Source organism: Ornithodoros turicata, chromosome 3, assembly GCF_037126465.1.
Source record: "Ornithodoros turicata isolate Travis chromosome 3, ASM3712646v1, whole genome shotgun sequence".
Lineage (NCBI taxonomy): Eukaryota > Metazoa > Arthropoda > Arachnida > Ixodida > Argasidae > Ornithodoros > Ornithodoros turicata.
In genome coordinates this window covers 97024839-97042369 of record NC_088203.1, presented here as the reverse complement: position 1 = coordinate 97042369, position 17531 = coordinate 97024839, and the positions used below count along the sequence as shown (strand labels likewise).

The 17531-nt window shown below is 45.1% G+C and overlaps 2 protein-coding genes across 3 annotated transcripts in view; both read right to left on the bottom strand.

Moving 5' to 3' along the window:
• LOC135388941 (potassium/sodium hyperpolarization-activated cyclic nucleotide-gated channel 2-like) overlaps positions 1-17531 on the bottom strand; it is a 271076-nt gene that overhangs the window by 81312 nt on the left and 172233 nt on the right. The window lies entirely within an intron of this gene.
• Positions 7600-15967, bottom strand: LOC135387518 (V-type proton ATPase subunit E-like). The gene is made up of 3 exons (XM_064616678.1): positions 15785-15967; positions 13063-13350; positions 7600-7973 (listed from the first exon to the last, which is right to left on the bottom strand). The coding sequence occupies exons 1-3, from the start codon at positions 15893-15895 to the stop codon at positions 7659-7661; spliced, it is 714 nt and encodes a 237-aa protein (XP_064472748.1). The 5' UTR covers positions 15896-15967; the 3' UTR covers positions 7600-7658.

The following is a 17531-nucleotide window of genomic DNA, read 5'->3' as shown; positions in this document are numbered from 1 at the left end:
AATTGTGTGACCGTCAAATGCCCCAGGAATGGTCCCGCAATACCAGAACATTAAAGCGTGTTTGGCACAATGCCCAAAGATGTAGCCAGTTGTAGCCAATATAGCGCTTATTATCTCTCTCTTGATCTCCTCAGGTTGCAGAAAGGAACGCCAGAGCCTGCGACTGTGATCATTCGAGCCTAGAAAGCATATTGCACGAAATGGTATGTATTATGGGGTAGCGTTCCACTCCTAGAGTGGAAAACCTCCCCACTTCATCGTCAGAATATCATTGCATGTTGTTCTTCTAGTACTATACCCTCATATTTTCTTATCGGTTTGTAGCTTGCTGCACAAAGAACGTTACACTTACAGTACGGATTTGAAACAAATATATGCATATAGGCTCGCGTCGAAGACCTGCTCCTCGGTCGCAGCGCGGTCGCTGCGCAGTGGTCGCGGATCTGTCAGATTTGGTGGTGTGAATCTGTCGCAGAATATTCATAGATTCAATTCGCGCATTCAGTTTCTTCATACTTTTTAAAAATATCTACTTATCAACTTATCATAGATGACGGGAAGCTTAAGGTGGAGCAGTACACCACAGCGTAGGTACTGCAATGAAGCATCACTCTTAAAAATGAACTTCACTGCATAGCACGCTCCTAGCCAACCATCATCTCGAATGATATCGTTATCTGCCCTGATTGTTGAGAACGGGAGGAGTACGCCTTTTTAGTGACACTTATGCTGTTCATAATTGTCACAAAAAAAGGCGTACGCCTCCTGTTGGCTAGGAGCTAGCTATGGTTGGCTAGGAGCGTGCTACGTGGTGAAGTTCATTTCTAAGGGTGCAGGATGTGCTCAATGTTTTCGGTTTGCTGACAGTGTCTGCGATGGACCTTTTTCACATTTGCGTTTGCTCTTCAGCAAACCATGCTCGGCGCGCTTCAAAACAAATCCACGTGGGTAGCACATTTTTTTCTTTCTATTTCTATTCTATTCTATTCTATTCTATTCCATTCAATTCAATTCTAGTCTATTCTAAGGACCAAAACCGGTCCGGAGTTGGTCCGACGAGCTCGCGCCGTTCGTGCGGTCTCCTCATTGGTCCCCACTTCTGTCGTCCCCATACTGCGCCATCTAGTGAAGCCGGAGACAACCCTCTCCGGCGCCTCAAGGTCATACGCTTGCGCATAGGTCCGAAAGGTCCATTTGCGTTACCCGCAGAGCTAATCTTGTAGAAAATTTGTTCTCGATGAGATAGTAGCTACACAGCACCCTGGGACTGGATTACAAAATAGTACGGAGACAGTGGTTCCATCAATGTGGAGCCGCCTACTCCAGAACGCTGGCAGTTGACTGTACAACGATGAGGTTGGTGAGGTTGATGATGAAGTGACAGGAAAGAAGTGAAGAGTGAAAAAGAGGAAAGAGTTCGACATCTCACATACTCGTACAATAACTCCTTGCTGACCTTCTGAAATGGCTGAATGGCTTCTGAATCGCTGACCTTCTAAGGCAATCTAAGTTATAATCCTTTCAACGCACACTAAAATTTGAGAGACTGAAGTTCTTCTTTCAATTATCTAGGGGAGCATATGGGATAAATTTTGGTTCTAACGCTAAATTACTCGAAGCCAGTCCGACACGAAGCTTTCATCCATTGATGTACATACAACATTATGCGCGTGTTAATTGCTTTAAATATTCCTTTTTTCCGCGTACCATCAATGACTGGAACCAGCTCCCTCACGCTATATTATCTGCTGATAATGTCGAGAAGTTTATCCAAGGGGTCCACCTGACATTATAGCATTATCCATGCTGTCTGTTGTTGGTGTTTTGTATCCTTTGTTATAGTGTTGGTTTTTCCGTGTCTATATAATTGTCCACTCCTACCTGGATCCCAAGGGGGATTCGTAGTATATTGAAATAAATAAATAAATAATATCGTGTTCAACTTAAAAAGAAAAATAAAACTAGTCCGTCAACTACATACGCCGTTGGGGATAAGGAGACGCAACAGTGCACCAGGAGAAATACTGCAGCGCCACCACGCAGCGTAGTTTCGCGTGGCACGTCTTTGCAGCCAATAAGGAAGCAGAGTGAGCACAATGGGATACATTATCTCACGGAGGAGCGAGCGTGACCTCTCTGTGTCCAGCCATCCTATCTGCAAGCGAGTATATAATATTTTGGGAGCTGACGGACTAGATTTCTTTTCGTTCTTAAGTTGAACACGACTATATAGTCCATTCGCACTGTATTTCGTCACATGATTGATACTCACGTCACCTGTACTTATTTTTTCTTTCTTCCACTCATCGTTTCGAGAGACAGAGAGCACTTATTTCGATTAGCGGTGCGGATGTACATTGCACCCGAAAGACACGTTCTTCCTGTTCTCCTCTAGTTGTGCTGAGAGCCCTTCGTACCTGTACGCGGCATAGAACACGCGATATGGGGAATTAATAACAGTAAAAGGAAGCGTGAACGTGTCAGAACTGGACAAAGGCCTACTTTTTTTCGTGTTTAACATCACGGCGACGTACGTGGGTGTGAGACAAAAATGAAGGAGAAAGGGAGAGAGGAGGTTTTGGGGATCCCACCCAAGTAGTGGCAGGTCTATAACGCCCGCAGGTGTCATACGTGTCGTTACTCCCAGTAAAGTGAATCGATGCTGTCGAGAAACCATCGATTAAATATCGATCTGGACGCAATATAGGTGCTTCATCACGTTCCAAACAGGCGTCGATAAGTCTGTGCCACAAAGTTTCGCGTGTGGACCCTGTCGTTTTTGTTGTTTCGTTGTGTACTTTGTTGTTTATTGTTGTACCTTTTTCTTCGTTGTTGTGCTGTTTCAATGTTTGCAGGAGTTTCGCCGTGAGGCATAGCGGAAGGAATCCAGTTGTTGTTCTTCGTAGCTTTTGACAAAACGGCGCTAAATTTTGCGCAACCCGATGTAAAAGTGGGAAGCTCAAAATTTTCTATCACTCGGTCGAATTCGGCAAGCTTTTCTTAGCACTGATGTAAGCACGTCTATAGTGTGCAAGAAAGCTTTATTGTTCTCTGCCGGTAAAATAATGTACGTCTTCGCAAAACGCGAGGAAAGGTAAGCACGGATTGATCCGGGCAGCTCTGCTACGAAACAGTAACTAGAAAGGATAGGTAATGTATTGATCGAGTAGCATTACCATTGCTATCGCGTAAGGGGTTTGCTGTCGTCTCGGAATTGATTCGGTGATAGTACTTCACAGTAAGAAAAGCGGTCGAAACACTCTTCCTTAATGGAAATACATAACTGTTGTTTGTTTCAATATCCTCATGTACTTCCGATACACTTGAAGCAGGTGTATTCTATTGCCATATTATTCCTCTTTTTTGTACTGAGCTTTATCAAGATTTCGCAGAGCTACGGGGTAACTGCTAGATAAACTAAGAATGCTGCAGCGAATGCGTTTATTATCCCGTACTATATGTCCGTCATTTTACGAAAAGGAGAGCAACGATAATGAAAGCTTATTCGAAAATAGGTCTAAATATACAGATTTCCCTAAGAATGTGGAAGGGAAAGAATCAAATCACTTGACGTGCCGCAGAAAGTCAAAGATGCCAATAATTAATGGCTTTTAAACCACAATTTTCAATCTCAAACCAGAGTGTTGCATAGATATCATAGCATCATGGATATAAGGCCCACACGCGAAAGAATTTCAATCATACCTTTCGTTTACACGTAAGGGGACATCCGTAGCCATCTAAGTTCCCAAATTCCTTGGCGTTTACTTTCGTTTTAAAAAGTTTTAAAGGAGCAGTATGGTGAGAGAAAAGTTCTTACACGTGCCGTATTCCTGAATCCCATTTAAAACAGAAAACATCCGTTAAGCTAACTATCGAAAGCCGACCTCCCTTCACTCTGATTGCAAACTTCCCACCGATAGCCACAACGCCTGCACCCATGCACTCCAGACATACTGACATTTCAGCGAAAAGTCTCCGACACGCTTTCGCTTCTATACTTCCGAAAAAAAAGAAAGAAAGAAAGAAAGAAATGTTTCTTCGCACCGCTATACAGCTTCAACGCAAGCCATCACTCAAAAGCGGCCATAAACCTATAAGGCGCTGTCTAAAACCCATCGATAAAGCATCGAAAACGCCAAAAATAGACAACCCGTTCGATCCCGAACTTGATGTGCACGCGAATACCCGTCGGAGCCTAGCGAGATCGATACGACCGCGATGATATACTTGCATTGGCGCGATATTCGGAACGCATGCATGAGAAATAATAAGCTACGGGTGCGCGTCGAACGGGGCCTAACGGGTGCACGCTCTGGTTTTGCTTGACCGGTCTCACGCGGTAGGGATTGGGATGAAACAGCCTGATATGGGAGGAAGGCAATAAAAGGTTGTTCCTTGGTATAGGCGCGCAAGAGAATGAGTTGGTCCCGACGGGATAATGAGAATGTTAAAGAAGGGGTGTGCGAATGTTTCAGTGGCGTATTTTGCGCGAGAGATAGCGGACAGGGATGTTCTAAAGATGTTCGTGTGTTCTTCTGTTGCGCAAGTATTGCTGGTGAAGAATTTGTCCAAAAATCTCGTTCTGCATTTTTCTCGCATATTGCCAAAATTCGTCTTTTTGCTAAATGTATATGCGAAACATAAGTACACAGTTTGCGAGCGAGTTAGGCGACCGCTCTGAACCTGAGCACAAGCTAACAAAAAAACGTCACAAAAAAGGAGCCGCCACATGATTTTTTGTGACGTTCAGAGCTTCCGCGGGATATACGTAAATTAAATTCGTAGTTAATTATTTACAATCAGATATTATAGTCAGCGGTTTCGCTTCCGGCTTTTGTTCTGCCAAGTGTCTTTTTCTTGCTATAAAAGTCCATGATTGTGATTTGCTACTACTGAATTAGGCGCCATTTCTCCTTGCTGAATAATTCCTTCAGTATTTGAACTTTCCTTGAAACGTCACCATGTTGAGCGTGACTTAATTGATGCGTGGCTTTCTGTCTCAACGCCCAAACTATAGCTTTACTTGAAATAGTTACAGACCTATACAGTACTTCTTTGAACTCGTATCTGCACGACAATCCCTTACATTCCGCACAGCTGACTGTAGCGCCTGAGATTGCGTGAGGATTAACAGCAGGCAGAATATGCAGAGGGCTTATGAGAATGCGTTGTCGTCGTTCTCGGAATCTCCCCAACATTCTTAGTAGCTTCGCTTTCCTGTAAATTTCCTCCTCACTCTTTCTCACCATGCTCGCCGCAGCTCCATTTGGAGACCCTATGAAATGAGACCTGAGGCCCTATCCTATGAGGAACACGAAATGAACCGCACGTTCCGTCCAATGTGATGTTTCACATTGGACGTATCTCACCGTGCACGCTTATAGGTTCAGACATAACTGAGACTTCAGAGCTTTCACATTGCTCACGTAACAACAGTGACGAGCCTTCATCCTCAGAAAGCGAAGACGTCATTCTCAAAATCACGTGCTAGCACCCAATTAGTGCAGCTAAACCCCGCGCTCCTATATAGGCGACGCTTAGTCGTTAGGCCTAACAAATCCCACAGGCACTCCGGAACCTACCTGCCGTGACCATCCTTCCGAGTTGTGGAAAATATCCGTCGGCTTTAAAGCTTCAAGCGTCAGTTGATGTCGCGCGGAAAGACGACTTCCCTAGCCCGGAATGTATTTTTCATACTTGCACGTAAAGCGTTAACTCGGTGAGCTGACCCGTGTGGCTGGGTCAGACGTGAGAGTCAAGGGATTTGCGGAGGCGGCGGAAGGGCCACTTAAAAATATCCGCTTTCCTGCGCACACGTCGACGGGCTCACTGATTATGATGGAGTTGCAGTGGGCGCACTTAGGCTCTAAATAGATTCAACGAGCCGAATCGGCGACAGCAATTTATATTTGTGACTCTGTTAGAAGCCATTTTCGATGCATGATGTAATGCTTATTTATAAAGCTAACTTCGTTGGACACACAGGTAGTAAAGTGCATAATACGCTGATAATAGCGATCGGTCGTATAGACATTTTTAGGGATTAATAGGTTTATTGAGCCAATCGCCAGTATAAATATTTTTTTGTTTTGTAACCCTTGGAAGCACCCATGTACACTCTTTAAAATGATGGTGGTGGTGGTGATAGGGCTTGCCGTTGTCGGCCTCACGTATGTGGGCAACGTCTCTTAAAAATGAACTTCATCACATAGCACGCTCCTAGCCAACCATCACCCCGAATGACAACGTTCTCGCCCTAGATTTGTTGAAAACGGGAGGAGGAGCCTATTTTGTGCCATTATGCACAGCACAAAATACGCTCCTCCTCCCGTTTTCAACAAATCGGGGCGAGAACGTCGTCATTCGGGATGGTGGTTGGCTAGGAGCGTGCTATGTGGTGAAGTTCATTTTTAAGAGTGTATATGCGTGAGACCGTTGAATACCACACAGCAGATTTTTTACACAGCACCTTTTTTATATGGAGGCTCAACTGAAAGGTGCTGAAAAGTCTGTTTGCAAAACACCCATCTGCAACAGTATTGTAAATGTAATACACAACCCCTTGAAATAGTGTTTTCTATAAGCCTTTGAAATGGTGCTTTTTGTAGAATACATCATTCAGAGAGAATGTTTTACAAAACGCCGTTGTGCGTGGTGGGAAACTTACACCACACTCTTCGAAATGAACTTCACCGCAGAGCACACTCCTGGCCAGCCATCATCTCGAATGATATCGTTATCTGCCCTGATTCGTTGAAAACGGGAGGGGTACGCCCTTTTTGTGACAATTATGAATAGCATAAGTGTCACAAAAGAGGCGTACGCCTCCAGTTTTCAACAAATCAGGGCTGATAATGATCTCATTCGAGATGATAGTTGGCTAGGAGCGTGCTATGCGGTGAAGTACATTTTTAAGAGTGCACACCACAAACTTCATCGCATAGCACACTATCCGCCAACCATTGCCACGAATGATAGGGTTATCGCTTCTGATTTGAAGAGAGGGAGGGGCGTACGCCTTTTTGTAGCAATAATCAGATATCCAAATTTCTACAAAAAGGCGTACGTCCCCCTCGCTCTTCCAATCAGAAGCGGTAACTCTTTCATTCGTGGCAACGGTTGGCAGACAACGTGCTATGCGGTAAGGTTCTGTTCCGAGAGTATCATTCGAGCAGTGGGTGACGCAGAACGTGCTATGCGGTGAAGTTCTGTTTCTAGAATATACACTCTAAAAACAGAACTTCACACCATAGCACGTAGTGTGCAAATCATTGCCGCGAACGATAGGGTTGTCGCTTTTGATTCGAGGAGAGAGGGAGGCGTACGCCGTTTTGTGCCAATTACCATATACCCAAATTGCCACAAAAAGGCGTACGCCCCCTTCTCTCCTCGAATAGGAAGCGATAACCCTATCATTCGTGGCAATAGTCGGCGCACAGCGGGCTATGCAGTGAAGCTCTGTTTTTAGAGTGTACGATGGAAATCCTACGCAAATTCCTGTCACGATAACCTGCTTTCCTGTGCTTTCCTTCTGAAAGTTTGTAATGTGCGCAGAGCGATGTTACAAATGCAACACAGCGGCAGAAGATATCGCACTATCTGTTACACCCACACATTTTATTTGTGCACGCTTCTTCTCGCACTGGTTAACGGCCTCAGTCAAAATGCTTTCGATTTGGGTTCGGTCCGAAAAGATCCGATCTTATCTGCGGCATTATCTTTTGCGAGATAAGCGAGAGGCGGTTGTCGAGCGTGTTGCACACTTTCATTCTCCCTTTCATTGCTGTGAGCTCGATGCCTCCAAAGCATTCGTCCGGGAGGAAGTTGTCCTTGTCCAGGACGATGCTGCCGTTCAGATTCGTCTTCTTGCGGTACACCTTGGAGGCCACGTCGAGCGCTGCCTGCACGATCTGTGTGTCCTTGCGTCGGCAGGTGACTATCACGTCTTTTTCCAGGACAGAGTACAGTCCCTGAGAGCGATTAGCATGTCAGTGGCAGTCCTTAATTCTTTTGCTGTCCCAGCTTACATTATTCCTTCTTTGCTTGCAACTCGAGGACAAGCACTGTTTTACCGAGCAAGCCCCCATTTGGAATTCTAACCCTCCCTACCCCATACTCAACAACAATAACACTCTAAAAACAGAACTTCACCGCATAGCACGCTGTCCACCAATCATTGTCAGGAATGATAGGGTTATTGCTTCTTATTCGAAGACAGACGGGACTTACACTTTTTTGTGGTAATTTGGATATGTGATAATTTCCACAAAAATGCGTACGCCCCGCTCTCCCTTCCAATCAGAAGCGATAACCCTATCATTCCTGGCAATGGTTGGCGCACAGCGTGCTATGGGATGAAGTTCTGTTTTTGGAGTGTAGTAAATATTTTTCCATTTGGTAACGTCTAGGGGCAACGGATAAAAGACGAGGAATGGACCATTTTCGATTAAGCGTATGCGCATGCGCAACCCGCCGTGTTAATTGGGGGAATACACTGTTCTTTCGCCGAACACCACATTCTTAAAAACGGTGCTTCACCGCATAGCACGCCAACTAGCCAACTATCATCTCCAGTGACATCGTTCTTTCCCCCGATTTGCTGAAAACGGGGGCGTACACCATTTTTGTGGCATTATGCAGTTCATAATTGCCACAAACATGGCGTACACTCTTAAAAATGAACTTCACCACATAGCACGCTCCTAGCCAACCACCATCACGAATGACAACGTTCTCGCCCCTGATTTGTTGAAAACGGGAGGAGGAGCCTTTTTTGTGCCGTGCATAATGGGCACAAAATAGGCTCCTCCTCCCGTTTTCAACAAATCTAGGGCGAGAACGTTGTCATTCGGGATGATGGTTGGCTAGGAGCGTGCTATGTGGTGAAGTTCATTTTTAAGAGTGTACGCCCTCCGTTTTCATCAAATCAAGGGAGAGAACGTTGTCATTCGGGATGATGGTGGGCAAAGAGCGCGCTATGCGGTGAAGCTCCGCTTTTAGAGTGCAGGAACGTTTAAACAAAACCACTAACTTCTCCGTGCTACACGAGCTGGCTACACACTCTTGCAACAGAACTTCACCACATGGCACGCTGAAGGCCAACCATTGCACAGAATGATACCGTTATCACTCCTGGTTTGTGGAAAGCAAAGGGCGTATGCCTTTTTGTATCGCAAGTGCATAATTGTCAGAAAAAAAGGCGTACGCCTCTCGCTTTCAATAGATCAGGGGAGAGAACGGTGTCATTCGGGATGACGGTTGGCTAGGAGCGTGCTGAGCAGTGGATTTCCGTTTTAAGAGTGAACGCTGAAGACCAATCATCAGATAGTGTCAGAGAGTGATGCCGTTATCACTCCTGATTTGTGGAAAGCGCGATTTTGACAGGCACACTTCACCCAGTTTTCCTCTGCGCCACCATATACACTCTTCAAACACAACTTCACCACATAGCACGTTGAAGGCCAGCCATTGCACAGGATGATACTGTTATCAGTCCTGATTCGTGGAAAGTGCGGGGCGTACACTCTTAAAAATGAACTTCACCGCATAGCACGCTCCTAGCCAACCATTATCTCGAATGATATCGTTATCTGCCCTGATTTGTTGAAAACGGGAGGCGTACGCCTTTTTTGTGACACTTATGCTGTTCATAATTGTCACAAAAAAGGCGTACGCCTCCCGTTTTCAACAAATCAGGGCAGATAACGATATCATTCGAGATTATGGTTGGCTAGGAGCGTGCTATGCGGTGAAGTTCATTTCTAAGAGTGTACGCCTTCGTGTGACATTAACATATCTACATAAGTACCACAAAAAGGTGTACGCCTCCCGTTTTTAACCAATCAGGGGGCAGAACGATGCCATTCGCGATGGTGGTTTGCTAAGAGCATGCTATGTGGTGAAGTTATGTTTTAAGTGTGTACTCTACTTTACTTGGAAAGCGCCGGGTGTACGCTTTTTTGTGTCACCTAAAATAAGTGCATAAGTGTAAAGAAAGGCGTACGCCTCCTACTTCTAACACATCAGGAACGAGAACGGTGTCATACATGATGGTGGTTTGCTAAAAGCGTGTTATTCGGTGAATCCAACCGTCGTCCCGAATAAACACCGTTCCCTGCCCTGATCTGTTGAAAATGGGAGGCGTACGCCTCTCTGTGACTCTTCCACTCTAGAAAGAGAACTCCACCGCATAGCACGCTGTCCGTCAATCATTGCCGCGAATGATATGTGGTTATCGCTTTTGATTTAAGAGAGAGGGGGCGTACACCTGTTTGTGGCAATTTGGAGATATGATACTTGCCACAAAAAGGCGTACGCTTCCTCCCCCCTCTTCGAATGAAAAGCGATAACCCTATCATTCGCGGCAATGGTTGGCGCACACCGTGCTATGCGGTGAAGTTTTGTGTTTAGAGTGTACACTCTTAAAAATGAACTTCGCCACATAGCACGCTCCTAACCAACTATCATCCCGGGTGATATCGTTCCCTTCCTTGATTTGTTGAAAACGGGAGGCGTACGCCTTTTTGTGACACTTATGCAGAAATGTTAATTGTCACAAAAAGGCATATGCCTCCCGTTTTCCACAAATCATGTGAGAGAACGATGTCACTCGGGTTGATGGTTGGCTTGGAGCGTGCTATGTGGTGAAGTTCATTTTTAAGAGTGTATGCAGTCACGTTAATTGTTCCAAAATGGTGTACCAAGACTAAAGCATGCATAGAAGAATGTAGCACTTAAGGTGACACAAATGGATAAAAAAGAATCACAACTGCATCCAGAAGTGGCTGTAGCCTTGTACAGAAGCACATAATCCCCGTAACACTACATGGCACGGCGTAACGAGGATAATCCCGTGTTTGAAGGCTTAATGCAATAATCGAAGAAAATGAGCAGAAAGAGCAATAAAATTTATCTTTCCCGAGAGAAGTCCTTAGACGGGGGGCCCTATCTCAACGACGTACTTCGTTGGCTACACATCCTCCTCGCTTGCCACTTGCGCGTGTCCGAGGACCTATAGGATCGGGATTCTAATTGGCCAGCGGGAAGTAGTTGAGCGGTATTAAGGGCTTATCGGATTAGGATAGGACGAAGCTGCGTGTATCGTATGGGCGCGGTAGGGACGTATCTAATGGAAGCGACAATGCTTCAATGGTCTCAGAGCTCATGTTGAGATTGCGGGTTTCCTTCGAGGAAAAAATATGTCGTGAAAAGTGGCTACGACAACGCCTTTAAAAGCTAAAGCTTATACGAGAGTATAGTAATAGTAGTGAAGCCCTTCTTGACCATTAATGCACGCTGACGTCGACAATTTCGCTGCGTAGACTGACGTTGAGTGTGCGGATTCTCGTGATGACGTTATACTCGTCCATGCATCTTCCTCCTGAAGAGTTGAGTGGCTTTATCCCTCTTAGGCGAACGAATCAGCAATCAGAGCGTTTATCATTCTTTTTTTTTTCTTTGTGTGTGTGTGTGTGTGTGTCCCGTGATTGGGTAGAGGCTTACGGAGTTTTAAACGTCAACATGTGATTTATGCCCGTCCAAGTACATTGTCTGTTGTCCCTGCGTCACCAGTGGCGGAGTTACTGAATGAGCAACAAGAGAGTTCCACTACTATACGAGCCATAAATGAAGGGCCGTCAGTACATCTCGTCATTTATACCCAAATTTCCGGTTCACTGGATGTTTCTTGAATCAAACTCCGCTATACTTTACGTGAGGCAGATTCAGTAATGGGCTGTAAATTGTTTACGTATTGCGCCAGTATATTAACGGGAGTGTAAGCATTGTCAAAGCTTTTGGTATATGCCTTCTGTCGTATGCTGCGAAATTGTCATTGCGCAGAAATTATCCCGCACCTTGTACTCCGTCACTAGAAACGTTTTGCAACGGTGCTCTTCTACACACTGATAAAAAAAACAGCGTAAATAAGAGTAAATGAGGTGTCACTATGACTTTTACACTCTTTCTATACTCTTTTCTGCCCATCTTTACTCTGATCACCCCGCCTTCCTCTTTCGACACTCTCTTTACCCTGCTATGACGACTATGACGCTGCCATACCACGCTGAATACGCAGGTTCTCGTCCGTTGAGTACCTGTACTCTAAAATAGCGGCTTGTGAGTGAACGCCAAAGTATGTGCGTGTTAGTGAGCCATCCTTTGTCAGTTCAAGTCTCAACGTCTGTACGCCCGTCCATGTAACCCCTCTCAATGTGTATACGCCCAGGGCGACGTCAGGCATAGGGCCTGAACGTCAAAGGGGCACACTTCATCAGTAAAAAAAAAAAAGCAGTAACAAAGTAACGTAAGTGAAGGACAGTAACATAATTTTACCCCGCGTCCCCGCAGAGTAATTTTTACTCAATTGCAGGATTAAGTTTCACTCTTGGGCGACAGTGTATAACGGTTTCGAAAACAGGAGTGAACTTTACGCTAAAAAAAGTGATCTCAGTGACAAAGATTTTACACTTCATAAGGGCTGGGTATACTCTATTTTTTCTTAGATTATATATAGTCTTCTCTATTGTTTACATCCAACAAACGAAGTACGTCTGAGCGGATATGTTACCAGAATACTTTAGTTTCACAATAACCACTGGCTGGAAATGTGTCCTTTCACATAATATCGCTTTGTCATGCTCTCTTCACGAATCGATATTCATACATTAACAGAGAACAGGGCTCCGCAAAGGTTCGTTTTGGAGTTTTCATCTACGTTAGCAATTTGGCATGCATAAAGAAAAAATTAATGGAACGGCTAGAAGCATCAATACAGCTTGACAATGTATTTGACAAGCAAAGCTACTCAAATTAAACTATATTCATACTCCTAACCGTTATATTTATTTTTCGTGGCTATTTCTTCCTGGACTTGACATCGTTTCTGTTTGTTTTTTTTTTGTTTTTTTTTACTTCGCTGTTCTTGCATAAAGAATGTTAGAAATCGAAGAATGCCACTCATAATACAGGCGCTTTCAGTTTCGCATCTTTCACGGTTTCGTTATTTCAACGCCTCGCTTCAACTGTGTTACACTGTTGCAACAAAGTTCACAGACGTACCTGCAGGATAAGCCTTTCGAGAAAAGGCCGGTATCTTTTTTCCTGACCCGTGATGATTCCGAGATTTCCCTTGGCTTCACTTAACACTTTGTCCACGTGGTCGTTCATGGCGTTCAGAATGCGCAAACGGGCGAGGTTCTTCACGTGCGAGCTCTGGATTTTTCGCATACGTTCCACCTGCTTCTCCTTCTTAGCGTAGAAGTCCATGATCATGATCCGCTGCTGCTGAACGAGGCGCCCTTTTTCCATGTTGAACTCTTCTTCGGCCTTTGAATCAATTTCTTCAACCTTCATTAAAACGTTAACACGTGGATCAGCATTCCGCTCAAAGGGCTTACAAGCTACAGACGCGAAAGTCGGGGACGTTGTGTTCATCAAATATCCCTATCGGAGTACATTGCAGTGGCAGATGGGAGCCATAGAGGAAATATGCCCATGTACAGACGGCAAAGTTAGAGTCGGAGCGTACTGCCAATCGTACAACCGTACGCACGTAAACCGTTAACACGTGATTAACGTTAATACGTGCGGCTTCCAAACTCCTTTTTAAGGGTAGTGTCGGCTGATGCGTGGTTTTGAGCTATAGAAATCGTAATGGGAGAGTCTAGAAGAAAAGCTGGGTGAGAGAGAAATGGAGGAAAGCAAATCATTTGTAAGAAGGCTATGGCCTTTTCCAACGAAGTCCGGGAATCGCCATGATAGATACGACCACAGCTCCTCCACGCCACCCCGCCTCGGCATTCCTGGTATCCAATCCAGTCTAAGTCGTCTTTTTTCTCTGGACTCCGCGTATGAAGTTGTCTTGTCTGCGTTATTGTGCAGTGTAAACGTTCTATTGCGACATGTGAGAACACAGTACGGAGCTTGTAGGAGATCAATCTTTCGTCAAGCAAAGCATGATATCAATCAAAAATACTTATTAACACACACAAAAAAAAAGGGGGGGGGACTTGGAGGGGAAAAAAGCTGTGAGCAGCATGACGATAATGCCGTACGTAGCACGTTAGGGCTACCGTATTTATCATGCCAGCTCCGTTATTGCGATGTCCCTCTTCGCCCTCTTGGTTGCTGGGTAGCATGAGAGTTCTATGGATTTAAGCAAACAGCGGAGCTCTGGAACGTTTTGTTCGAACAAGTTCCTTCTAAAAAATAAAAATTACAAAACTGTACTGTAGGGAACACATGCCTAATTTGGACCACCGCCTAAAACAGACCGATGCTATTTTCACCAAACTGTGCCATTATAGCACCCACTGTCGCCATGTAAATGAAGTTCAGGCGCCGTAAGGATGCAAAGGATAAGGCGCCATGGGGCGCTTACGCGTTGATAACCCTCGCGGGGAAAATACGAGATTGAATTTTGTTTCTTTGGCTCGAGCATGCAATTTTCTGCCTTGCCCTGCAAGGTATCCTGCGTTCCTGCACGTTTACTCATATGTGCTACGAAGTGCATACACTAGGGATTACCTGAGTATTGAGGTGCGCAGTGTGTCGCATGCACGTTTTCCGTTAGTGGCAAAACTTTGCAAAGATAGCGTTTTTGTCTATATTGGTCCACGACACTTCTGTTGCACGCGAGCGCCGGATTGCAAATTTATTGTTATCACAGATGTCAACTATAGACCACGTATATTGGGTGCGTGTCACTTGTGTGAAAGCTAGTTGAGCTACGTACGTGGAGCTGTAGTTGTACGTGATGTACACCATACCACAGGAGTCTTAATAAGTGCTTTCAAATTTAGGCCACTTTTCAGTATTGTCGGCGATTCCTTGAGTTTGCGAAAAATAGGAAATAATTGCTTGTTCCGTAGGTGGTCCAATTCAGGAACGTCAATTTCAATTTAGGCATAGCGGCTTCGCCTATTGGACCACAATAAGGCCACTTCGCAAAAACCAATTTACCATTTCGCATTTTTACCAAGTGTGCAATGTCGGCGCTCTTTTTGTGTCCACCTACCCGTAATACATTTACCTATCAGTGACTGAGTTTCTTCGGATCTACAGCTTAATCTTTGAGGCTTATTAAACATCATTTTTCCGAAAGGATTCCAATTTAGCCAAGTTTACCCTACTCAGTCTGCTGATTTCTGAGTTATCATCACTAAGCACAAGTTATGCACTTATTACAAAGCATCTACGTTTGACCTGTACCACGAGAGACACTGCACGTCACAGTCTCATGCTGCAAGCACCGTTTCTCTGCTTTTCAAGGTCAAAAGGCATTTCTTCTAGACGCTTCATAATGCTGACAAATAGTCGATCATGCTGCATTTCCAAACGACTCGACTTGCATCGAAAGCTAGTACAAATCAATAGTCACCAACAGCGACTGCGCACCGTATTTCATTGGCTGTAGAAGACACATATTGGAACAGTTGCGGGCACATGATTGTTTAATGCCTTCGAAGTAATCACTACGACTATTACGGGACGTCAGTCTAAATCGATAGCCTGCCAAATTTAAAAGAACAGCGCAGAACAGAACATAAACAACGCTGAAATGGCTGATCGATCCCCGATATGGATCAAACGAGGGACAGGAAGTGGGTGAAGTCTGCCGCCACTTCCCATCAAGGTTCTCGCTAGCGTGGGAAGACAGTAAAAACGCGTGATTCGAGTCAGTCACGGTAAATCTGTGAGGCCAAACATGCCGTTCGGAGTCTTTGTCTGTCAGCGCTGCGACCCGTCTTGACGCGTGTTGCAAATGCAAAGGCACGCATACCTTTTCATTCGCTTCTTGTTCGATGAAAGCGAGCATATGCTTGATGGGTTTCGTGACATCGTCCTGACCGCTTCCCCCCTGGTACGATGAACCTCTGCTCCGGTCTGACATAGTCTGACGGTGTCTTCTGCTAGAATGCCCCGAGTAACTTGCCTCGTCGTCCTCTTCTTACGCCCGTCGGCGCCAGGATCGCGGTGGCTGAGATCATCGTCTTTGTCACACTGCGTCGCAGTCTTGCATCTCAAAAAGCTTCGAAGATGAGATATTTATCGGTGTTTCAATGACTGCCTTATCTCATATTTCAGTATTGGTGTTGTCCTTCTGTTTGTATTGCATAATCACGTTTAAAAATCGGGTAATTATGTAACATCTTGGGAATCGCCACAAATGTGTCGTGAAACAGTGTCGTGAAAACATGAGATTCTCTGCACAAGTTCCCGCACAGCTAGCATGCAAAACAGTCAATGTATATTTTTAGAAGTTCAGAATGGCTGGAAATCCTTTAAGCAGGGCGTCTAACCGAACTCGAACCGAAAACCGTGCCCAAACCGTTATTTTTGCCGGAACCGAACCCAAACCGAAATTTTCATGACACTGTTGAACCCGAACCGGAGAATAACCGTAAAAAATAATAGCGGTAACCGGTTCGCAATAAAACGGTTCGGAAATAAAAGAAGTCGGCATAAGAGTTCCTCTCAATCCCCCGACGAGGACACATTGGTATCATCATCACACATCCATATCATGGATTTTGCTAATTTTCACCTAGCAGTCGAATGCGGACGTATAGTAAGTATACTTTCAGTATCTTTTTAAGACGTTGAAGCTCCGTTGTCCTTGTGAGCGCCTCGGCTAGCGCCCCACGCACGCACTGCGGCGTCTGCTCTTCAGAGAGGAGGCGCCACGTGGTCGAATGAAGCAGGAATGGAGTAGGCCATGCAGTTTTGTAGCTTTACAGGACGAATATGTGATTAAGTAAGCACCCAACATTTCCCTTTACACGTGAGCCGTAAAAATTAAACAAGTCAGAAACATGAGAAGTGGAGAAGGAGCGTACGCAGAACGGTGCCTGTTTGATTGGTCGTGGTTTGAAAAGTAAATGTAATTCTACTTATTGGTAGTGCAAATTATGTCGTGACACATTGCCTTTGTGTTGTGGATTAACCGGTACACTGCTGGTGAGCTCGGACAGGGCAAGGATGGCAGACTCATTTTTGACATGCTTCAGTACGGTTTCTGATCGATTCATACTGCGAATATAGTGTGCCGGCAAGTATCGTTGTGTATGTGATGCTGTCCATCTTATTAGGCTTCCTTTAAATGCATCTTGCTGGCACTGTGCGTGTGAAAAAAGAGATTTTGGGAACAGAAAGTAGCAGGACTACACCACTTCATCAGTGTGGACTCTATTTGCAATAAGTGTTCATCCTTTTCTCCTTTCTCTCGCTAAAGGGAGTACCTGACCACTAAAAACGTCAATGCAGACAACAGCACTAAGATTTCCACGCATTTCCCCACGCCAGCCACGCATTTCCTGATATAATCAAGTTTATGGGAGATATAAAATCGAAGCGTTGAACCGGTCCGCGAACCGGTTCAGGGCTGCCAACCGGTTCGATTTTTGGCGTGGCCGAACTCGAACTGAACCGGAACGCAATCCAAGCAACGCGAACCCGAACCGAACCCGTATTTTTTGCGGTTCGACACCCTGGTTGGAAGGTCTCCAGTGAAGAGTAACCCATCGTCA